The following is a 25,028-nucleotide window of genomic DNA, read 5'->3' on the forward strand; positions in this document are numbered from 1 at the left end:
AGTTGGTGCTTGTGCTGGGTCATGGAGGGAAGTTGGTGGTTGTGCTGGATCAGGGAAGAGGGTTGGTGGTTGTGCTGGGTCATGGAAGGAGGTTGGTGGTTGTGCTGGGTCATGAAGGGAGGTTGGAGGTTGTGCTGGGTCATGGAAGGAGGTTGGTGGTTGTGCTGGGTCATGGAGGGAGGTTGGTGGTTGTGCTGGGTCATGGAGGGTGGCTGGTGGTTGTGCTTGTTCATGGAAGGAGGTTGGTGGTTGTGCTGTGTCATGGAGGGAGGTTGGTGGTTGTGTTGGGTCATGGATGGAGGTTGATGGTTGTGCTGTGTCATGGAAGGAGGTTGATGGTTGTGCTGTGTCATGGAGGGAGGTTGGTGGTTGTGCTGGGTCATGGAAGGAGGTTGCTGGTTCTGCTGGGTGATGGAAGGAGGTTGGAGGTTGTGCTGTATCACGGAGGGAGGTTGGTGGTTGTGCTGGGTCGTGGAAGGAGGTTGACGGTTGTGCTGGGTCTGGAGGGAGGTTGGTGGGTGTGCTGGATCATGGAAGGAGTTTGGACGTCGTGCTGGGTCATGGAGGGTCGTTGTTGGTTGTGCTTGGGCATGGAGGGAGGTTGGCGGTTGTGCTGGGTCATGGAGGGAGGTTGGTGGTTGTGCTGGGTCATGGAAGGAGGAGGTTGGTGGTTGTGCTGGGTCATGGGGGGAGGTTGGTGGTTGTGCTGGGTCATGGAGGGAGGTTGGTGGTTGTGCTGGGTCATGGAAGGAGATTGGTGTTTGTGCTGGGTCATGGAGGGAGGTTGGCTGTTGTGCTGGGTCACGGAAGGAGAAGGTTGGTGGTTGTGTTGGGTCATGGAACGAGATTGGTGTTTGTGCTGGGTCATGGAGGGAGGTTGGCAGTTGTGCTGTGTCATGGAGGGAGGTTGGTGGTTGTGCTGGGTCATGGAAGGAGGAGGTTGGTGGTTGTGCTGTGTCATGGAGGGAGGTTGGTGGTTGTGCTGGGTCATGGAAGGAGGAGGTTGGTAGTTGTGCTGGGTCATGGGGGGAGGTTCGTGGTTCTGCTGTGTCATGGAGTGAGGTTGGTGGTTGTGCTGTATCATGGAGGGACGTTGGTGGTTGTGCTGGGTCATGGAAGGAGGTTGCTGGTTGTGCTGGGTCATGGAGGGAGGTTGGTGGTTGTGCTGGGTCATGGAGGGAGGTTGGTGGTTGTGCTGGGTCACGGAAGGAGGTTGATGGTTGTGCTGGGTCTTGGAGGGAGTTTGGTGGTTGTGCTAGGTAATGGAAGGAGAATGTTGGAGGTGATGCTGGGTCATGGAGGGAGGTTGGTGGTTATGCTGGGTCATGGAGGGAGGTTGCTGGTTGTGCTGGGTTATGGAGGGAGGTTGCTGGTTGTGCTGGGTCATGGAACAGAAGGTTGGATGTGGTGCTGGGTCATGGAATGGGATGTTTCTCACCATGTTTTCGAGGTTGAGTAAAGCAGGATTGATGAATCATTGTCCCTGCTCACGGTGTTACCACTTCAGATATTCTGGTGCTGTAAGATTTTTTTCATTTACACAAATATTATTGTGTTAATGGGTTGCTAAAGGAAACACAAACTTTAAGTCCTGTATAACTGTATTTTTTTTTGAGGTGAACTTAATCCTGTAGACAATAGCAATAACATGCATTCACCTCCTAAAATGTTTAATATCTCACAAATTACTTTGAAGTGCAGTTACCGCTCTTATGTAACCGAATAGTTTTCCAAATTTTGGACAGCAATTTTCTAGAATAAAGCAAATGAAGTGAATGACCAGTTAATGTTTTGTTGCTAGTTCCAGTTTCGAGAGGAATGTCATCCAAGAGACCAGGAGAAACTCCCCCGCTCTTCTTCGAATGATGCTGTGTGATCTTTAACATCCACCTGAACAAACTTTGACAATTTGTTTGAAAGATGGCACCTCTTACAATGCGGCACTCCATTGGTGCTGGCTTAGATTATGTGCTCAGATCCTTGGAGTAACAACTTTCTAGCCCAGATGTGAGACTCCTACCATGTAGCCCAAGCTGACACATGTTAAACTATAATATACTTTGCAAATAATTATGTGTTGAAAGCTATGGATGAAAGGGAACAGAATGAAATTCAATGACTCTGCACGTATGTTTTGAAAATACTTCTACAAGCATGCGGCAGGGGCTGTAACTCAAACCCAAGCTGTGTCTTGGCTAGTAGGTAAAAATTAGGACACCAGAAGCAGGCAGGCAGGCAGGTACACACTGGTACAGTCAATTCCAGATAAACACAAATTTCAATCCAACAGCTGTGCATCAAACCACTTCCCACTCACTGCCATCAGACAGGCCTTCTGAGCCAAGCACAACATTTGAGCAGAAACTCTGAGTCAAGCAGAAAATGTTCCCCAGGGATCAGATTCAAACACCACCTGCAGCCAGGTGTCACCCGCACAGAGTAGCACTGGTTTTAGAAGGTTAGTTAGTGACTCTGAATAAAACCCACACTACCGGGCTGTGCCTGGGGCTCGTTTAGTTCAGGTGGAGTTGCTGAAATTTCTGACCACCATTTTATTGCGGGTTTCGTAAAATTCTGATTCAGATGTCAAATCTGTTGGTGGCTGGTTTCTGTAATTATATGGATTCAGTGGCTAATTGGTTCTTGTCTATTTTGTACAGTTCAAAAGCTGCATGTTTGGGCATGCCTTGGTCTCCGAAAAAGCTTACCATTCAAACCAAACCCAAGTTCCATTTTGAAAATTCTTATTCAATTAACACTATTGGAGGGGTGGCCGGTGGGTACAGTGGGTCAGACACTGTCCTTTCACACTCTGGGACTAGGTGGTACAGTGGGTCAGACACTGTCCTTTCACACTCTGGGACTGGGTGGGACAGTGGGTCAGACACTGTCCTTTCACACTCTGGGACTCGGTGGTACAGTGGGTCAGACATTGTCCTTTCACACTCTGGGACTGGGTGGTACAGCGGGTCAGACATTGTCTTTTCACACTCTGGGACTGGGTGGTTCAGTGGGTCAGTCACTGTCCTTTCACACTCTGGGACTGGGCGGTACAGTGGGTCAGACACCGTCCTTTCACACTCTGGGACTGGGTGGTACAGTGGGTCAGACACTGTCCTTTCACACTCTGGGACTGGGTGGGACAGTGGGTCAGACACTGTCCTTTCACACTCTGGGACTCGGTGGTACAGTGGGTCAGACACTGTCCTTTCACACCCTGGGACTGGGTGGGACAGTGGGTCAGACACTGTCCTTTCACACTCTGGGACTGGGTGGGACAGTGGGTCAGACACTGTCCTTTCACACTCTGGGACTGGGTGGGACAGTGGGTCAGACACTGTCCTTTCACACTCTGGGACTGGGCGGGACAGTGGGTCAGACACTGTCCTTTCACACTCTGGGACTGGGTGGTACAGTGGGTCAGACACTGCCCTTTCACACTCTGGGACTGGGTGGGACAGTGGGTCAGACACCGTCCTTTCACACTCTGGGACTGGGTGGTACAGTGGGTCAGACAGCGTCCTTTCACACTCTGGGACTGGGTGGGACAGTGGGTCAGACACTGTCCTTTCACACTCTGGGACTGGGTGGGACAGTGGGTCAGACACTGTCCTTTCACACTCTGGGACTGGGTGGTACAGTGGGTCAGACACTGTTCTTTCACACCCTGGGATTGGGTGGGACAGTGGGTCAGACACTGTCCTTTCACACTCTGGGACTGGGTGGGACAGTGGGTCAGACACCGTCCTTTCACACTCTGGGACTGGGTGGTACAGTGGGTCAGACAGCGTCCTTTCACACTCTGGGACTGGGTGGGACAGTGGGTCAGACACTGCCCTTTCACACTCTGGGACTGGGTGGGACAGTGGGTCAGACACTGTCCTTTCACACTCTGGGCCTGGGTGGAGCAGTGGGTCAGACACTGTCCTTTCACACTCTGGGCCTGGGTGGTGCAGTGGGTCACATATTGCCCTTTGACTTGATTGCAATCCAGATTTGGGGATGGTTTAATCTTTTTTGTAAAGGGATTCAAAGTTTCCTGTGTGAATGAGATTTGACTGTATTAATCCAGCTTCTCAGAGGCATGGCCACATAGTGCCATACTGCCTCTAAAATCAGTTCTAAGCTGTCAATAAATTGATAATCCTACTCAGAGAGGACACAGGGAACGCTGGTGTAAGAAATGCAAATATGTCATATAAATGCAAGAGAGCCACTCATTGGACATCGGAGATGAGGCAAGGGTTTGAGGTAGTGCAGGGGGAGCTTTACTCAGCATGTAATCACTCTATGCTGTGAGCTGTACAAGTTCAATATTGAAATGGAAATGTTCCAGCCTCCTGTGCTAACATCCCTCCGTTTGAGGAGTACAAACCTCATTAAGCAAAGCTTTCCTTCTCCTTTCTGATCTCTTGCTTCCTCAATTTCTCGGGTAGTGTAGTTGATCAACCACAGCACAGAATGGAATCTCAGCAAGCTAAGGGTCATGGCATGTTTCACCACTCTGTAGAATGATGCACAACAGCTCCAGGTACTGATGAGGAGAACAGAAGAAATATCACTCACCTCTGCTGCTCCTCCTCCAGGCGAATGAGGGTGGTCTCCAGTTCAGTGCTGTGTTCATACTCTGTTCTCCTCAAGCGGGATTCTGTTGTTTCTAAGCGGGTCTGTAACTGAAATTAATGACAGTGCCCAACTCAGTGACAACTAAAGCATGGATTTCCGAATGATTGTGTGAGCCAGAAGCAAGAGGAGCTCTGTGATTGAATGGCATCTCACTAGAAAACCGCTGGCCTACTCATTCACAACACCCATGTGGTGTAAGTGTTGTTCCTTGCCTTGCTCTATTGCTGCTAACACCCTTATCCATGTTTTTATCTCCAAGCTTGACTGCTCCTCGCTGACTATGCAAGTTGTCCATCTGTCCATCCATTGAGTTCTGTCCTGAGGCAGGTACTAACTCAAGTTGCATACATTGAGATTCTTGAGCCATTTACTAGGGAAGACTAGCTGAGATGGTTTCCCATTGCCTTCCTCACTGTCTTTGGAGTGCTTATTCCTTGGTGGGCTGCAACCAAGGCTCAAGAGCTCTACTTATCCTTGCAATAGAGGGAAGAGGAGTTGGTGGGAGGGGTGTGGGCGGAGGGGTTTCTACCAGCACCAATGAATTCAAAACCTTTTCATTAAAATTTCCCCTCACCCTTTTCTGCAACCTTTTCCAGCCTTACATCCTCTGGCCTCCTACCCATCCCCTCGCCCTCAACTGCACCATTAGTCTTTAGCTTTCTAACATTGATTATACAGAATTCCCTCTCTAATCTACTCCCCCTTGCTATCTATCTTACCTGCCTTTAAAAACTACCTGAAAGCCTATTTTTCATCTGTGCTTTCAGTTACCTCCCTTCATTGTTTGCCATCCACTTACCCTCTGTGAAGCAGCTGGAGAGGTTCACTATGCGAAAGATGCCAAAAAAAGATATTTGCTGTTGTTGTTTCCATTATCAGGTCAGGTTTCTATACAGAAGAAAGGTCCTTTTATATTTTCACGTGCAGCAGCACAGATGAGTAGAGGACAGCAGAACCAGGTAGAGAGGACAAATGGAGCAAAATGGATCAAACAGTTGTTGAAGAGATGGGCTCCACTGGGAGGCACAGCAACATCAGTTTAGCTCTACGGCACAATATTGCATCACTGCAAACTTGCAAAGTGCCCTACAAACAATGCAAAGATGGAGAGTAGCTAATGGGAGCAGTGTACAAATGAAGCTGCTCCACATGGTGCAGGACAAGAGGTTTTCACACGGTCTAGGCTTGACAAGTGAGACAAGCAGTTACCATGGGCTGCCATCTGGAACTGAAAGGCAATGGATCAGCTGATCCACCTGCTCTCTCTCACCCCAGTGATGCACTGGCCAAGCAGTTCTGGCAGAACAGGAAAGGGAGTCAGTATGAAACAATAAACATGCAGTCAAAACTAAGAAAAGGGATTGAACGCAGTTTATGGTCATAATGATTTGTAACCCTGCAGTGAACGTAACGCTTAGACTCATCACTGCACACAGTCAACAGAATGACAAGCTTAGGCACAGGGCTGTGTGATCAGTCAAAACAATGAGCATTTTATCAATAATAGGGCTGTATCTAAGAATAAACAGACCTCCTTTAAAGCACTCTCTGTTAGTGAAGAACTACCTTTCTCTTTCATCCTCCCTCCTCATATGTATTCATTCTTTTTTATGCTTTTGCTCTCTCTCTCTGGCCGGAATTTTATGCCACCCCAGCGAGCCGGATGGTGGTGGGGGGTGGAGGGGGGGTACGGGGGGTGGTGGTGTAAAATGGCACGGGAGGCTCAGGGAGGCCTTCCTGACCCGCTTCCGCCTTTGCCCCACTATACGAAGGATTGGTGGGGGGGGGGGGGCGAGAAACAGACTGCCTGCCCGAGGCCAGTCAAGGCTCTTAAATTGGCAATTAACGGCCACTTAAAGGCCTTCGCCCACCTCCACGGGGATTTTACCCGAGGCAAGCAGGCGTCCTGGAGCCGGGAAAGGCCACCCGGTGAAAGCTAACGACCTCTCAGCACCCCGGGGTTGGGCCCTGACAAACGGGCACACGGTGCCCCATTGAGGGCGGCACCTGCTTCCCCAACCACCCAGTGGCGCTGCTGGAACTAAGAGCTGCCGACCCAATGATTGGCCGGCAGCTCAATGAGGCGGGACTTCCTCCCTCAAGCGAGTAGAAGTCCCGCCTCGGAACAAGTAAAGCATGGGGAGCCGTAAAATGCGGGACAGATCCCCAGGCTAGGTGGAAGCGGGTTCGCCACCGATTTATATATAAGTGTAAATGCCCGATGTAAAATCCAGTCCTCAATCTCACTTTTTCTGCCTTTCCCTCTTTTGTACTCTTTTTAGATTACTCTTTCTCATTTTCCCTCTCTCCACCACCCCACCCCAACCCTGTTTCTCAACTGTTCACTCTCTCAGTCTCTCTAACACAGCTATACTGTCACATAAAAAGGCAAAACTATTGATCCAATCCAGCTGTTAAAGGTTGATGGCTCCACAGGTGAAAAGGACTGTAAATGCAGGAGTAGGCATAGGCCTGCAGGTCAGCAACTATCAGACATGCTCTAGCACTTTCTTGCTGCCGGGCTTGAATAATGAGACTTCAGCTGAGGCTGAGCTATGTGCGTGAAATATTAGTGATTTTTACTTACTGACACTTTCTGCTGCTCTGACTCAGAGGTCTTCTCGAGGATCTGCTGTTCTAGCTCACCACATCGCTTCTTGTACTGCAGGACCTGAAAGGGGCAAGACAAGCATTTCACCTCTGACCTCTGCACCTTTGGTGATGAAATTTTATATAAAACATAGCAGCATTGAAGCAGCAAATATTAAAATCGAATTATTTTGTCGAGTAGAAAGACTAGCAATGCCCATAGAACTGTTTTTTAGCATGAGAGAGATGTCAATAAGGTAGAGAAAAATGGGAGGAAATTGTAGAACAAAAAGATTAGTAAGGTATAACCCTTATTGGAATATGAGAGACTTGCTTCTATCTTGCAACCTTACCAGCCTAGCTGGACAGGCACCCCAGTACAAGGGATCCTACTGGTAACATCCCAATTTTTCACTCTTTTTGAGCAGTCTCACCCACTGTGAGCACATAGATCCATAGAACCATAGAAAAAGTACAGCACAGAAGGAGGCCATTCAGCCTATTGTGTACATGGCTGACCGAATAAACTAGCCACCCAAACTCATTCCACTTTCCAGCATCTGGTCCATAGACCCGAGGGTTACAGCACTTCAGGTGCATGTCCAGGTACCTCTTATAAGAAGTGAGGGTTTCTGCTTCCACCACCGTTCTTGGCAGCGAATTCCAGACACCCACCATCCTCTGGGTGAAAATGTTTCCCCTCATGTCCCCTCTAATCCTTCCATCAATCACCTTAAATCTGTGTCCCCTGGTAACTGACCTCCCCACCAGGGAAAACAAGTCCTTCCTGTCCACTCTATCTAGGCCCCTCATAATTTTGTACACCTCAATAAAGTCACTCCTCAGCCTCCGCAGTTCCAGGGAAAACAACCCTAGCCTATCCAATCTTTCCGCATAGCTGCAACCTTCAAGCCCTGGCAACACTCTTGCAATCTCTCTACTCTCTCCAGAGCAATTATGTCCTTTCTGTAATGTGGTGACCAGAACTGCACGCAATAGTCCAGCTGTAGCCTAACCAGCGTTCTATACAGTTACAGCATCACATCCCTGCTTTTGTATTTTATACCTCGGCCAATAAAGGAAAGCAATCCATGTGCCTTCTTCACCACTCTATCTACCTGTCCTGCCACCTTCAGGGACCTTTGGACATGCAATCCAAGGTCTCTCACTTCTTCTACTCCTCTCAATATCCTCCCGTTTATTATGCATTCCCTCGCTTTATTTGCCCTCCCCAAATACAATAACTCACATTTCTCTGGATTGAATTCCATTTGCCACTTTTCCGCCCACTCAACCAACCCATTGATATCATTTTGGAGTCCACGGCTTTCCTCCTCACTATTAAGTACACGGACAATTTTTGTGTGCTCAGCAAATTTACCAATCATGCCTCCCACATTTAAGTCCAAATCATTAATATATACCACAAACAGCAAGGGATCCAACACTGAGCCCTGTGGAATTCCACTGGAAACCGCTTTCCATTCGCAAAAACATCTGTCGACTACTACCCTTTGTTTCCTGTCCCTGAGCCAACTTGCCACCTTCCCCTCTATCCCATGGGCTTTCATTTTACTGACCAGTCTGTCATGTGGGACCTTGTCAAATGCCTTACTAAAATCCATGTAAATCACATCCACTGTACTACCCTCATCAATCCTCCTTGTTACTTCCTCAAAAAACTCAATTAAGTTAATAAGACATGACCTGCCCCTAACAAATCCATGCTCTCTAGCCCTGATAAATCCGTGCCTTTCTAAGTGACAGTTTATCCTATCCCTCAGAATAGATATAAAAATTTACCCACCACTGAGGTCAAACTGACTGGCCTATAATTATCTGGCCTATCCCTCGTACTCTGTTAAACAATGGTACAACGCTCACAGAACTCTAATCATCTGGTACCTCGCCTGTATCTAGTGAGGATTTGAAGATGATCCTCAGTGCATCTGCTATTTCCTCCCTGGCTTCCTTTAACAACCTGGGAATGCAATCCATCCTGACCTGGTGAGTTATCCACTTTCCTGGATGTCAGACCCTTAAGCACTTCCTTTCTCATTATGCTTATCATATCTAATATTTCACACTTATCCTCTTTAACTACAATGTCTGCAACAACCCTCTCCTTTGTGAAGACAGAGACAGAAAACTCATTAAGAACCCTGCCCACAACTACTGCATCCACGCATAAGTTCCTCTGTACATCTCTGATAGGCTCTACCCTTTCCTTAGTTATCCTCTTGCTCTTAATGTACTGATAAAACATCTTTGGGTTTTCCTTGATTTTACCTGCCAATAATTTTTCATGTCCTCTCTTGGCTTTTCTAATTTCCCTTTTTTACTTCACCCCTGCACTTTCTATACTCCTCTAGGCTTTCTAAAGTATTAAGATATTTGTGATCATCATAAGCTTTCTTTTTTTGCTTTAACGTACCCTGTAAGCTTTTAGATAACCAGGGGGTTCTAGATTTGGCAGTACCACCCTTAATCTTTGTGGGAACATGCCTACACTGTGCCCATAGTATCTCACTCTTGAATGCCTCCCACTGGTTTGCCACTGATTTTCCTTCAAGTAGCTGTAGCAAGTCTACTTTCGCCAGGTCACCTCTCAGTTTTGTAAAATTTGCCTTTCCCCAATTTAGAACCTCTGCTCCTGTTTTATCTTTGTCCTTTTCCATGATTATGCTCAAACTAACTGTATTATGGTCACTATCTCCAAAATGGTCTCCCACTGCTACTACATCCACTTGCCCAGCTTCATTACCGAAGATTAAATCTAGAATTTCGCCCCCTCTCGTTGGGCTTGGTACGTGCTGGCTAAAAAATTTCTATTGAACGCAGTTCAAGAATTTCATCCCCTCTGTGCCCTTTGCACTATTTGTATCCCAGCTGATATTGGGGTAGTTTAACTCCCCAACTATTATTGTCCTAAAGTTCTTGCATTCAGAAATCTGCCTACATATTTGTTCTTCTATCTCCCTCTCACTATTTGGGGGTCTATAGTACACTCCCAGTAATGTGGCTGCCCTTTTTTTATTTCTGAGCTCCACCCATATGGCCTTGTTTGATGATTCATTTAGCATATCATCCCTCCTCAAAGCTGTTACTGATTCCTTAACTAATAATGCTACACCCGTTTCTTTTTTAATCTCCTTCTCGATCACGCCTGAAAACTCTATATCCAGGGATGTTGAGCTGCAAATATGCAAATATGAAAATATGCAACATGTTTTGGAAATTCTAGGGAGTGCCATGCAAGATCAGCCAACTGTTTAAACTAACAAACAATTGTGTAAGGCACACTTATAGGTTTCTAATACGTGCGCCAAGTGGGGCAAGTTCCTTGCTAGAAGTGTAAATTGCTCCAAGTTTTCAATCACCAGTAAGTGATTGACAACTTCTTTGATCTTGTTTTGTCCCTCCCAAAGCCAATCACCCAACCTCCATCAGGAACATGGGACACAAAAGATTCCATGGCACTATTTTGAAGAAGAGCAGGAGAGTTCTGTTTCGTGTCCTGACCAATATTTATCCCTCAACCAACATCACGGATTATCTGGTCATTATCACCTTGCTGTTTGTGGGACCTTGCTGTGCGCACATTGGCTGCTGCACTTCCTACATCTAAACAGTGATGACACTTCAAAAAGTGCTTCATTGGTTGTGAAGTGCTTTGGGACATCTGAGGTCATGAAAGGAACTATATAAATGCAACTCTTTTTTCAGTATATTGTAAAATGGTGGAAGTTGGAAGTTTGAATTGAGCAAATGGTTGATTTTTATATAAAAATCTTTGATTACTAAACTCTCACAAACACACAATTTGATTGCCAAGAAACACTGGACTAAGTTTTCTATAAATTGAAGATAAAAATAGCCAATTAGCCAACCCATGTGTTCAGGCCCCTTAATCATTCATTCATTCGACTAGCACAAGTAACAGGAAAACCGAAATGCACTCAATTATTAGATATGAGCGTGATTAGGCTTGTAACTGTGCTGCTGTGTCTCAATGACATGTGCCTGGGGAATTTCTGTGTTCGACATTCTGGCCATTCAACGCTGGATAATCCGGAACATTCTTTGCTTGGATCAGTAGTTTGTGTGTTTTAACTGTTATTCTTGGAATGGGAATTCTATGCAATGGGAAGTGGTTTGCCCTGTCAGTATTCTGTGTTTAGATCAGGATCTTGCTTGGAGCAGGTCTGAGTTTATCTGGAGTCATCTGTCCAAACACAGCTTGGATCCAAGCATTACATTATTTTGGCCAAGTACTGTAGCAGTTTTAACCCTTCAAAGGACTTCAGCAACATCTATCCTGAAAACTCCTGCTATGGTAGTGGATTAAATTCTGGCCTTTTACTGCTGAGACCTAGGTTGAAATCCAGCCCGGACTGATGGTCTTATCCATCTGCTGCCTGTAAGTGTCCTAGGTAAACTAAATTTTGGGCACTTTCGAGTGGGTATGGTTCTGCAGCAGAAAACTGTATTCAATTGAATACTAATTAGCAATGTCAATCAGGTCAGGCCTAAGGAAGATAGATGTAGGAAGTTGAAAAACGTGCCATATTTGAGGTTGGTGTTGCAGCACATTATTTTGTACCTAACTTGGGGTGCTTGATCTAATAATGGGTACCTGAAACAATAACTGTTACATTCCACAACATTAATGCTTCTCATCTGGATGAGCACAGATTTTTGGGAAACTCCCATGCTCTTCCACAATAAAGGGATCAATGTGAGCCTTAAAGATTTTGGCTCTAAGCATCCTCCCAATCCCCTGATTTTTTGGTTGGGTCCATCTTTTGCTTGTATTTTTCTTCTGATCCTTTATCATATATAGCAAACACCTGGGCACAAAGTGGTCCCAGAGACAATGAAGGATCCTCCAATCCCACCTATCTCACACTGAGCACTTTCCCATCCAAAGTATCTTCTGGCAACTCAGTCCTGCACTCAGCTGCACTTCACCATGATACGAATATACCAGTCCTGGAATCGGGATGAGCCAGTCTCACTTGTTTGCAAAATAAGCCCCAACCCTTCATTTTAATGGGTACCACCATATGCATGAAAAATGTGTGCAAGGAGTCAGGCCAGGGAGTGTCATTGGTTGGGAATCACAAAATTCAGCCAGGAAGCAACTCTTAAAGGGCTGCTGCTGGACCTTAAAGGGGAGACCATTCTTGTGACCCTGAGAGCTTACTCTGCAGAAACAATTGATTGCAAGGTGAATTGTGAGGGGAGAATCAGCCCCATTCACTAATGATGCCGTGGAGGTCTTGGTGCAAGGTAAGATCCAAAGGAGGATGGCTCTATTTGGGCAGCAGACCATTCTCCTGTGAATGCCTATGATGCATGCAGCTTGGAAGGAGGTGGCCAACTGAGTCTCTAAAGATGCTCAGATCTGTTTACCAGGGAGAAAATTAGGGCAATGTATGCTGATTTCTAGTTATGTGCTAAGATAAGGGGTCTGAAAAATGGCAATTCAGCTTAAGCTGAGGGATTTCAGGAAATGTTCTTAGAGGCTGCACTAAGTGGGATTGTATTGGCAAAAAAACTATTCAATTTCAGGATGCGTCCATTTCTGGAATTGGTTCTCAAATACTTGCCAATTTCCCATCCTATTCATTGGTTCCCTCCAATTCACCATTCTCCCAATTCTAACCATGTGGTCTTCCTCTTCAGATTGCAGCATTCTTACTCCTCTTTGAATAACAAAATTGTGCAGAATGAAGCGAATGGGAAAGTGGACTGTCCTTACTTGATTGCAATTCTACCCATCTGAATGTATAAAGCATCTCCAGAAATGGCTTCCCCACACCATCAGTGCCAGACTCCCCCAAAGATCTATCCTTGGCCCCACCTCTTCCTCATCTACATGTTGACTCTTAGTAACATCAACTGCAGTCGCAGAGTCAATTTTCACATGCATTTTAATGATACCCAGCTCTAATCCTAACCCTAATGTCAGGGAAATCCCCCACCTGCCAAAACTGAGGCACACATTATTTCGCCACATGAGCATCAAAACTTAAAAATTGCAAGCCCCTGACTGGAAAGACATTTACATGGGGATCCAGTCCCTGCCCTCTATACACAGAAGAGACCTAGTCAAACCAGTCAGTCATGTGACCACCTGCTGGCCAACTAGGGGAGTTTTAAACTGGAAAAGCAGATTTTGAAATGAGGAAAGCTGTTTGCTCATGGACTGAAAAGAGCTCTCTCCTGAGCTCCCATCTCTTTCTCACAGAACTGAAGACCCATTGAAGACACATGAATCCCAAGAGAGAAACGTTTCCTTCAGTAAACAAGGTTTAAGAAGAATACTGACCCCCAACGAAAAGCAAAACTACCTACAATCAAGGACTACAGTGAGCTTCAAGCACAGTAAAAACCCCTCTTCAGAGATTGCCTCAAACTCTTTTGCTTTATTTTTCTTCTGCTCTTTCTGTCTCCATTTGCATGTACGTATCACGTATGCATGTTCGCGTGAGGCATGGCGTGTATCTATAAGCGTTAACTGAATTAGAGTTTAAGTTTCAGGTTTAATAAATTTCACTTTTCCTCTTTGAACCTCGGAAAACCTAGTGTGCTCATTTCTTTGTCTTATAATTGGAAAGTGGTGAACAAGGATTCACCCAAGGGGGAGCACAAAACACGGTGCGTTTAAAAATCAAACCCTATTACAATAAGACCAGGTGAAGACAGTAAAAGACCCACATACACCTTTCTCACCTGGTCCTAACACTAACCACTTCTCTTCCTCCCTCCACTACTTCTGTGCTGTTAGTCTGCATGTCCAAACTCCAATCTTGGATGAGTCAATTTATTCTAGATCAACATTGGGAAAGCCTGAGCCATCATCTTTAACCTCCAATGCAAAGCGCTCCTTTGCTACTAATTCCATCCTCCTCCCTGGACACTGTCTCCAATTAGCCATTAGCTTGAGTTCCTGTTCAACTATGAGCTGAGCTACAGATGCTATTCCTTCGCCTATATCTCAGCATCCTTTCCTGTACTAAGTCCCAACCACCCATCACCCCTCTGCTTTGAGTTTTGCATTGGTCCCAATCCTGCAATACCTCAAATTGAAAATCCTTATCCTTGTCTCCAAGTCACTTCATAGCTTCGCTACTTCTTGTTTTCACAATCTCTTCCAGCTCTAGATCCCTCCCGAACATTATTTCTCTGATCTCCCATCTCTTTCCTTTCATCAAAAATTTGGTGGCAGAAATACCCCTATAGTGCACCCATTAAATGTACCTCTATACTTCCATTGTAGTATATTCTGTAAATATACCTCTCCTTCTGTGTATCCTTTAGACTGTTTTGGCCAAACTTAGCTCATAAGACTCAGAGCTCGTAACCACATTGACTCTTGTTTTCCCACAATTCCCTATTCAGCACAGATTTATTTTGTTAAGCAGTGAGGAGGTTATTCCCACAGAGCCTCAACCTGGATCTCACTCATGGAAATAGCACAAAAGCTCATTGTTCAGCAGCAAACTGTAATCCCTGCAGAATTGTGCCACAACATCAGCTGGTGATTTAATGAAGGTTACATTTGGATTAGACTGGATTAAACTAGATGAAACCCGGATCAACTCAGTTCCTTTTGGAAATATGCAAACTTAAACATAGTGATTGTTTATTCAACACTGGGATTTTTTGAAATGTTTTAGCACTTTCAAGTGTTTAAACTATTTTAACTTGGCCCCACAATGGATTATCAGCTGAGTAACGGGGCAAAAAGCAGCCTCTTGTCATATCCAGGGACATTTCTTTGATGACAACGGGAGTTCAACTGCTGGCACTCATACCTGGCAGCTTCATTTTATAGTAATGAATACTTGGAATAATTTGAACCTTGGATCTCAATGAAGACCAATTGATTTTTGGATGGTTCCCATCAGAATTCTGTAAAAACTGGCTTGAGAACTTAGGTAAAACCTCTTTGGAGAAATGTGGAAGGAGGCCCTTAGATGAGACTGGACAAGCTGGGATTGTTCTCCTTATAGAAGAGAATCTTGAGGGGAGATTTGATTAAAATGTTCAAAATTATAAAGGGTTCTGATAGAGTAAATAGGAAGAAATTGTTTCCACTGACAGCAGAGTCAGTAACCAGAGGGAAGAGATTTAAGATAATTTACAAAAGAACCAGAGGGGAGGGTGTGGAGAACTGTTTTTACACAGCAAGTTGTTATGACCTGGAGTGTATTGCTTGAAAGTGTGGCAGAAGCAGATTCAATAATAACTTTGAAACTGGAATTGGATAAATACTTGAAAGGAACATTTTGCAGTGCTGTGGGGAAAGAGCAGGGGAATGGGACTAAGTGGATAGTTCGTTCTAAGAGCTCACATAGGCAGGATAGGCTGAACGGTCTCCTTTTGTGCTGCATCATTCTATGAGATCATTGATTGTATAGCCCTCCACTAAACAACTTATATGTCAATGGTCAAGTCCAACTATTACTACCATAATAATAAAAGCAAAATACTGCAGAAGCTGGAAATCTGAAATAAAAAGAAGAAATGCTGGAAATACTCAGCAGGTCTGGCAGCATCTGTGCAGAGAGAAGCAGAGTTAATGTTTCGGGTCAGTGACCCTTCTTCAGAACAAATACCATAGATCCCATGCAGCCACAAACATAGCACCTTCTTGCTCTTGCTGCTGCCAAGCCTTGTCATTGCAAACTGCTCAAATGTTTGTGTGACTGTTAAACAGGGTTCACGTGAGCTGAACTGACCAATCAATCCTCTGAGAACAAATTTCTACTTCAGAAAGGAGTGGGCCATTCCAAACTTAAATCAGAAGGTGGCCACATTTGTCTGTGATTCCAAGTCCAAGAAATTCAATCGTATCTGAAAACAGGCGTTCAGGTCGGCACAGTGACCACTTGAATTGGTGCTGGGGTCTCATTATCAATGTCAGGCATGCAGCCAATACTACCTGTACTGTTTATTGATCTGCCTGCCTGTTGGGGGGAGAGCGGGTGGAGGGAAGGGAGGAGAATCTGGCACTTCTGAATCCACTTAAAGACAGCCAGCATCTCTAAGAGAGGAGGTGTAGTATGCACAAAGGAGGGAACCCTATGTGTGTACCCCATGTGCACAGAGAAATTGCTGCTAGACTTGTAGATCATGTCCCTGGGTTCACTAATGTCACTTTGGAGGCCCTGGACCAGGCAGCGGACAGGAGGATAGAGATCCTGCTCCCTCAAGTGTTGGGGAGGGGGGCTCGTAATGACACGGCAGAAAGTCCTCTATGCAACAACTCCATCATCAGTGGGAAGTGCTCACTGAGGTGGTCAATGCAAGAAATCTAGCTCTCAGGACTCGGTTTCATTGCCAAAATATGTTCAATAATCTCACCAGTGTTGTCAAAGTAAGAATCCTACCCCTCACCGCAATTACTCTCTCCACACACCTGCACCACCTGCAACTACACAACTCACAACCCTCCCCTCCCCTGCTTCCCTTCACCCTCCTACAATCACTGCAACACAGTGGCGCAGTGGTTAGCACCGCAGCCTCACAGCTCCAGGGACCCGGGTTCGATTCCGGGTACTGCCTGAGTGGAGTTTGCAAGTTCTCCCTGTGTCTGCGTGGGTTTCCTCCGGGTGCTCCGGTTTCCTCCCACATGCCAAAGACTTGCAGGTTGATAGGTAAATTGGCCATTAGCAATTGCCCCTAGTATAGGTAGGTGTTCGGGAAATATAGGGACAGGTGGGGATGTGGTAGGAATATGGGATTAGTGTAGGGTTAGTATAAATGGGTGGTTGATGGTCGGCACAGACTCGGTGGGCCGAAGGGCCTGTTTCAGTGCTGTATCTCTAAAACTAAACTAAAAACCTCATTCCTTTCTCCTTCTCCTACTACTCAGACATTATGCACCTCCTGCTCTCACCAACAATCACTTCCCTGCCTCTCACACCTTGCCCACAACAAGTCAATTGGTCAACTCTATTGATGGGGACACAATTCATGAATATAAATGGCATGGTTTTAAGAGCAAATTAAAAATTGTAAAGATAAGCCCAGCAGCTATAAACCAGTCAGTGTTTAACTTTGGCGGTGGGGAAACGTCTAGAAACAATAATTCGGGACAAAATTAATAGTCACATGGGCAAATGCGAGTTAATTAAGGAAAGCCAGCATAGATTTCTTAAGGGAAAATCATGTTTAACTAACTTGCTGGAGTTTTTTGAGGAGGTAACAGAGAGGGTTGATGAGGGAAATGCTGTTGATGTGGTGTACGTGGACTTTCAAAAGGCATTTGATGCAATGCCGCACAACAGACTTGTGAGCAAAGTTATAGCTCATGGAATAAAAGGGATAGTGGCAACATGGATACGAAATTGGTTGAGTGACAGGAAACAGAGAGTAGTGGTTAATGGATGTTTTTCAGGCTGGAGGAAGGTTCGTAGTGAAGTTCCACGGGGTCAGCATTGCGACCCTTGCTCTTCCTGATATTTTCTTTTCTTTTGGGCCTCCTTATCTCGAGAGACAATGGATACGCGCCTGGAGGTGTTCAGTGGTTTGTGAAGCAGCGCCTGGAGTGGCTATAAAGGCCAATTCTGGAGTGACAGGCTCTTCCACAGGTGCTGCAGAGAAATTTGTTTGTCGGGGCTGTTGCACAGTTGGCTCTCCCCTTGCGCCTCTGTCTTTTTTCCTGACAACTACTAAGTCTCTTCGACTCGCCACAATTTAGCCCTGTCTTTATGGCTGCCCGCCAGCTCTGGCGAATGCTGGCAACTGACTCCCACGACTTGTGATCAATGTCACACGATTTCATGTCGCGTTTGCAGACGTCTTTATAGCAGAGACATGGACGGCCGGTGGGTCTGATACCAGTGGCGAGCTCGCTGTACAATGTGTCTTTGGGGATCCTGCCATCTTCCATGCGGCTCACATGGCCAAGACATCTCAAGCGCCGCTGACTCAGTAGTGTGTATAAGCTGGGGGTGTTGGCCGCTTCAAGGACTTCTGTGTTGGAGATATAGTCCTGCCACCTGATGCCAAGTATTCTCCGAAGGCAGCGAAGATGGAATGAATTGAGACGTCGCTCTTGGCTGGCATAAGTTGTCCAGGCCTCGCTGCCGTAGAGCAAGGTACTGAGGACACAGGCCTGATACACTCGGACCTTTGTGTTCCGTGTCAGTGCACCATTTTCCCACACTCTCTTGGCCAGTCTGGACATAGCAGTGGAAGCCTTTCCCATGCGCTTGTTGATTTCTGCATCTAGAGACAGGTTACTGGTGATAGTTGAGCCTAGGTAGGTGAACTCTTGAACCACTTCCAGAGCGTGGTCGCCAATATTGATGGATGGAGCATTTCTGACGTCCTGCCCCATGATGTTCATTTTCTTGAGGCTGATGGTTAGGCCAAATTCATTGCAGGCAGACGCAAACCTGTCGATGAGACTCTGCAGGCACTCTTCAGTGTGAGATGTTAAAGCAGCATCGTCAGCAAAGAGGAGTTCTCTGATGAGGACTTTCCGTACTTTGGACTTCGCTCTTAGACGGGCAAGGTTGAACAACCTGCCCCCTGATCTTGTGTGGAGGAAAATTCCTTCTTCAGAGGATTTGAACGCATGTGAAAGCAGCAGGGAGAAGAAAATCCCAAAAAGTGTGGGTGCGAGAACACAGCCCTGTTTCACACCACTCAGGATAGGAAAGGGCTCTGATGAGGAGCCACCATGTTGAATTGTGCCTTTCATATTGTCATGGAATGAGGTGATGATACTTAGTAGCTTTGGTGGACATCCGATCTTTTCTAGTAGTCTGAAGAGACCACGTCTGCTGACGAGGTCAAAGGCTTTGGTGAGATCAATGAAAGCAATGTAGAGGGGTATCTGTTGTTCACGGCATTTCTCCTGTATCTGACGAAGGGAGAACAGCATGTCAATGGTCGATCTCTCTGCACGAAAGCCACACTGTGCCTCAGGATAGACGCGCTCGGCCAGCTTCTGGAGCCTGTTCAGAGCGACTCGAGCAAAGACTTTCCCCACTATGCTGAGCAGGGAGATTCCACGGTAGTTGTTGCAGTCACCGCGGTCACCTTTGTTTTTACAGAGGGTGATGATGTTGGCATCGCGCATGTCCTGGGGTACTGCTCCCTCGTCCCAGCACAGGCATAGCAGTTCATGTAGTGCTGAGAGTATAGCAGGCTTGGCACTCTTGATTATTTCAGGGGTAATGCTGTCCTTCCCAGGGGCTTTTCCGCTGGCTAGGGAATCAATGGCATCACTGAGTTCCGATTTGGTTGGCTGTATGTCCAGCTCATCCATGACTGGTAGAGGCTGGGCTGCATTGAGGGCAGTCTCAGTGACAACATTCTCCCTGGAGTACAGTTCTAGGTAGTGCTCAACCCAGCGGTCCATCTGTTTGCGTTGGTCAGTGATTATGTCCCCCGATTTAGATTTGAGGGGGGCGATCTTCTTGATGGTTGGCCCAAGAGCTCTCTTCATGCCATCATACATTCCTCTGATGTTTCCGGTGTCTGAGGCCAGCTGAATATGACTGCATAGGTGTTGCCAGTAGTCGTTTGCGCAACGCCTAGCTGTTCTTTGTGCAGTACTTCTGGCTGCTTTAAGTGCTGCGGATGTTAAATCGCTGGGGGCTTTCTTGTAGTTCAACAGTGCAATGCGCTTAGCGGCTATGACAGGTTCCAGCTCTTCATTATGAGATTGAAACCAGTCTGCATTTCTCTTCGCACGTTTGCCGTAGGTGGTCAAAGCTGACTCATAGATGGCGTGTCTGATGTGGGCCCACTTGGTCTCAGCATCCCCTGTGGGAGTGTTTTGAAGGGCTGTTACAAGTGAATTTAGAAATTTTTGTAACAGCTGTGGGTGAGAAATTCTGCTCGTGTTGATGCGCGGGTGGCCCTTCTGCTTGGAATGATGCAACTTCTTTGGTCTGAGTCTAACCTTGCTGCACACCAGGGAGTGGTCGGTGTCGCAGTCCGCACTGTGGAAGCTGCGTGTGATTTGAACACTGTTTAAGGCGGCTCGCCTTGTGACAATGAGGTCTAGCTGGTGCCAACGACGTGATCTTGGGTGCCTCCATGAAACCTGGTGACAGGGTTTAGTGTGAAAGAACGAGTTGGTGATGCAGAGGTTATGATAGGTACACAACTCAAGCAGTCTCTGCCCGTTCTCATTCATCCTTCCAACGCCATAGCGCCCAAGGCAGGAGGGCCATGAGTCATGGTCGGCCCCAACCCTGGCATTAAAGTCCCCCAGCAGGAATAGGTGTTCGGTGTTGGGGATGCTGCTAATGATGTTATGGAGTTGTTCATAGAACTGGTCTTTAGCTTCATGTGGGGAGCAGAGTGTTGGAGCATAGATGCTGAGTAGGTGTACTGGACCAGAGGTGGTGAGCAGTCGGATGGACAGTATGCGTTCCGAGCCATTTGAGGGAGGCTCTATCATGCTGAGCAAGGAGTTTCTGATGGCGAAGCCCACTCCATGCTGTCTTGGTTCTTCAGGATCCCTGCCCTGCCAGAAGAAGGTGTAGTCTTGCTCTGCTAGAGAGCCACTCGTGGGGAGGCGAGTCTCCTGAAGTGCTGCAATGTCCACATTGAATCTACTGAGCTCGTTGTTAATGATGGCGGTCTTCCGAGAATCGTTGATTTGTGTAAGGTCTTCCGACAGGCCAGGACACATAGTTCTGACGTTCCAGCTTGCAAAGCGAAGGGCTGGTACCTTCTTTCCTTTTTTCATGTTGTTTGGTGCGGTGTATCAGTCCACCTTTCGGGCAATGACCCTGAGCTCCAAGCACCCATTGAAGCAGGCAGACTGTGGCGGGACAGAACCTTATTGACCGGGGGCTGCCCGGTTTGAGGCGGGCGGTAGCTGTCCAGTGAGGTGCAATGACCTCTCCCACCGACAAAGGCAACCCGTGGCGCCCAGTTTCTACGCCAATTTATCTGGACTTATAACCCGTAACTGCTGCCTTCCGTGTTGTTTTAGTCGCTGTGAGGCAACTATGGAGTGACCTCTCCATGGCGCATGCCTGGGCAAATTTATGGAGGTTGAGAGTTGCCCAGTCGTCAAAACCCCCCTCTCGGCCTTTCTGGTGGGGTCCAAAGGAGTGCAGGACACGACGTTTGGCACCAGTATGGCTGCAGGAACTGCCGGAAACATGCCAAAGGTGACACATGACCGCCGACAGGGTTCCGCTCCGGGTTTTCTGTCAGGGTTTACTCCCTTAGCCTTGGTCTCTCCCGAGACGCCCACAAGGCAGTGGGGTTGTTGGGGCCCCTACACAGGTGTAGGATGGTGCCGGTGGGAGGAGGGGATGCAAGGGGGAGGGATAGAGGGAGGGGGTGGGGGGGGTGCAGGGGAAGGGGGTGCGGGGTGAAGATGGTGCGAGGGGGGGGCGGGCTGGGACGGGGTTGTGAGGGGGTGAGCTGAGAGGGTGGAGCAGGGAAGGGGACGGGGGTGGGGGGGGGTGGAAGGGGGGTAAAGGGGGGGGAGGGGGGGGGGGGGAAGCTGGTGCAGGTAATAAGCCATTTCCTCAGTGCCCACCATCGACGTCCGGAAAGCTCATCCACGTCCTTCGGGAGGTGAAGCATCATTTGGCAGACTTAGAGGTGATTACATTTGCTAAGGGTTTTTTTTTTGCAGTGGTTTAAATAAAGGCATGCAGCATTGCCGACAGTGCGCTGCAGATGCTCTCCGAGCCATCTCCCGCGGGCGCTTTGAAGTTGCGGCTGGGGGGGGCCGTTCGTGGATTTTTTGGGTGTTCGGGGCACCTTTTCTCTGGACTTCTCTCGGGTCCCGCAGCTCCTTCTTCACCTCAATGGACTTACCGCATGCCGTGGCTGCAGACACTCTGGACTGTGAAGACAGCAGGATCGGAGATTGAAGTATCGGCAGCTGTGCTCGTCAGTTTCATCCGGATCAATTTCATTGAGAAATATATTAATGACTTAGACCTTGGTGTACAGGGCACAATTTCAAAATTTGCAGATGATATGAAACTTGGAAGCATTGTGAACTGTGAGGAGGATAGTGTAGAACTTCAAAAGGCCATAGACAAGTTGGTGGATTGGGCGGACAAGTGGCAGATGAATTTCAATGTGGAGAAATGTATTTTGGTAGGAAGAACATAGAGAGACAATATAAAATAAAGAGTACAACTCTAAAATAAAGAGTACAACTCTAAAAGGAACAGAGGGACCAGGGTGTATATTGCATAAGTCATTGAAGGTGGCAGGACAGGTTAAGAGAGCAGTTAATAAAGCATACAGTAACCTAGGCTTTATTGTTAGGGGCATAGAGTACAAGAGCAAAGAAGGCAATGTTGAACTCGTATAAGACACTAATTCAGCCTCAGCTGGAGTACTGCGTCCAGTTCTGGGTGCTGCACTTTAGGAAAGATGTGAAGACATTGGAGAGAGTACAGAAAAAATTCACAAGAATGGTTCCAGGAATGAGGAACTTCAGTTATGAAGATAGATTGCAGAAGTTGGGATTGTTTTCTTTGGAGAAGAGAAGGCTGAGTGGAGATTTGATAGTGGTATTCAAAATCATGAGGGGTCTGGACAGAGTAGATAGGGAGAAACTGTTGCCACTCGTGAAAGGATTGAGAATGAGAAAGCACAGATTTAAGGTAATTGGCAAAAGAAGCAATGGTGACATGAGGAAAAACTTTTTCATGCAGCGAGTGGTTAGGATCTGGAATTCACTGCCAGAGAGTGCGGTGGAGGCAAGTTCAGTTGAGGCACTCAAAAGGGAATTAGATAGTTGTTAGAAAAGGAGGAACGTACAGGGTTATGGGAGAAGGCATTAAGTGAACTGCTCACTCGGAGAGCCGGTGCAGACACAATAAGCCGAATGGCTTCCTTCTGTGCTGTAACCATTCTGTGATTCTGTGAAAAAGCGCTTAAAAGCCAATGTCAAAAAGGGAGTGTCGTAAAAAGAAGCAGAGGTGGCTGATTGATCCTGTACAAAGAAAAATAAGACACAATCAAAGATGTTTATATAAACTAAAAGTGCACATACCCAGGCAAACAAAGAAATGAACAGTTAAAGAAAGCTAAGTTTATTATTCCATCAGTTATAAAGTTAAAGGACAAGAGGATAGCGGAAAATTGTGGTAGTAATGGGAAAAGCCGACGTGAAGAGTCAGTGAACCATCACAGACTGTATCGGGCCACTGAAAGATGCTGAAGGACAGTTTAGAAAGGACTCTAAGGATATGGCAGAAATATTAAATGAATACTTTGCACAGTCATATTCTTGAAGATGATGCTCAACTGATAGCAGTAACTTATCCCTGATGGCTGTTAGTGCCAATTGTTTAGGGTGAGTTTATCACAAGGCAAGTCAGGAGTCGGGACAGACCAATTTCACAAAAGGCTTCTAGAGCCAACGTGGGACACGTATTTAAATATTGTAATGAGCTTTCTGAATCATTTTGCTATATGGTCCAGATGCCTATTGAGCAAACCTGGCCAACATGGCAGGTGGTACACCTCCACTGTGCGCCTACTATATTTTTTGTGGATCTTTAGTGCCTATTTTATGCCTGAAACATGGTCATGGCTTGGTCAAATTACTAGATCCAAATATTCAGCTGATTCAGAGCTCAGTTTCTCAGTTCATTTCACTCCCTTGGGATTCCCAGGATACTCCAATTAGTTTCTGGACAAAACAAAGCAAAGCCCTGTCAATGTTGAAGATAGCCCGCTCTTTAAATGGACTATACTTAGTTCCAATCTCAAACTATGTAGTCAATTCTTAATGCTCTCTGAAATGGCCTAGCAAGGCACTCAGTTGTAAACAATCACTTAACCTGGGTAACTATGGCACGGCCTTAAATGCTTCCACTTCCTAAGACCAAATAAACAAAAAAATCTAGGGGAAACCCCTGGACACATGCCCCAAGAGCTGAAGCAATGCACTGGGCAGAGGTCCCCACCCCTGCCCTGTGGGAGAGGTTGTGTTGGCACAGAAGCTCAGTGATCTGGGTTCTGCCACAGATTTCCCCTATTCCACCCCATCAGAATTAAGACAGCATTGCAGTCCACTGATTGCACAATTGCCAAACTTGACTTCGTTAAGCCTCTGTCCCTTTCCTATAGTTCTAAGTACTGCTTTAGTTGTTGATGATTGCTATGCACAAGAGACCCCACAATAGCATAGACTCGTGCCAGTGTCTGGTTTCTTGGCACTGATTCCAGTTGTTTCACTGCACACTCATGCCTTCCTCACTCAGCCCACGGGCCAATGTATCCGCAGTTTGACAAGATTAATTTCCCGCTTTCCATTCCAACATTCATTTTCTGATTTGTGAGCCAACTTTGATCTCAGTGCAAATTGGAGTCTGTTTTGAAAGGTTGTTCACTTCCTACCTTGACCTGAAGCTTTTGTACAAGTTGAGCCTGACGCTGCTGTCCGTCTTGATATGCCTGAAGCTTTCTCCTATATACCCTCTCTTCATCCTCAAATTGGCGGCGGAGATCTGAAACGACCTTTGACTCAGCCCCCTTTTGCTCCCTCTCAGAAACTTCAACCTTGAGGAATTTCTCCAACTAATGGGAAGGAGCACAGAAAAACAATTAGGTCTAAGGGCTACAAAAGAAACCTCTTAACAGCCAACTGAAATTGTGTATCACTGTATACCATGTAGTATGACACTATGTGGTACAATTTATCTTTGTTAAAGTAATTGCCTGCATGTTGGCCCAGAGTTACAGGCTGGAGAGCAACTGCCTCCTTACTCAATAGCCAAGCGCTTAGTCTCAGAACTGCATATCACTTCAGTTTGCCTGCTACTGTTGAAGACCACTTTTGTTTGAGC

At 46.6% G+C, this 25,028-nt stretch overlaps 1 protein-coding gene across 2 annotated transcripts in view; it reads right to left on the minus strand.

Annotated features, from left to right (window-relative positions):
* Positions 1–25,028, minus strand: part of crocc2 (ciliary rootlet coiled-coil, rootletin family member 2) — a 490,923-nt gene that overhangs the window by 335,775 nt on the left and 130,120 nt on the right. For both annotated transcript variants that reach the window (XM_068041847.1, XM_068041848.1), the window contains 3 exons: positions 24,580–24,759; positions 7,214–7,297; positions 4,567–4,673 (listed from right to left, as the gene is read on the minus strand). In XM_068041847.1, the coding sequence (XP_067897948.1) occupies positions 4,567–4,673; positions 7,214–7,297; positions 24,580–24,759 (371 nt within the window). The remainder of the gene's footprint in view (positions 1–4,566; positions 4,674–7,213; positions 7,298–24,579; positions 24,760–25,028) is intronic.

The sequence above is a fragment of the Heterodontus francisci genome, chromosome 11 (assembly GCF_036365525.1).
Source record: "Heterodontus francisci isolate sHetFra1 chromosome 11, sHetFra1.hap1, whole genome shotgun sequence".
Taxonomy (NCBI): domain Eukaryota; kingdom Metazoa; phylum Chordata; class Chondrichthyes; order Heterodontiformes; family Heterodontidae; genus Heterodontus; species Heterodontus francisci.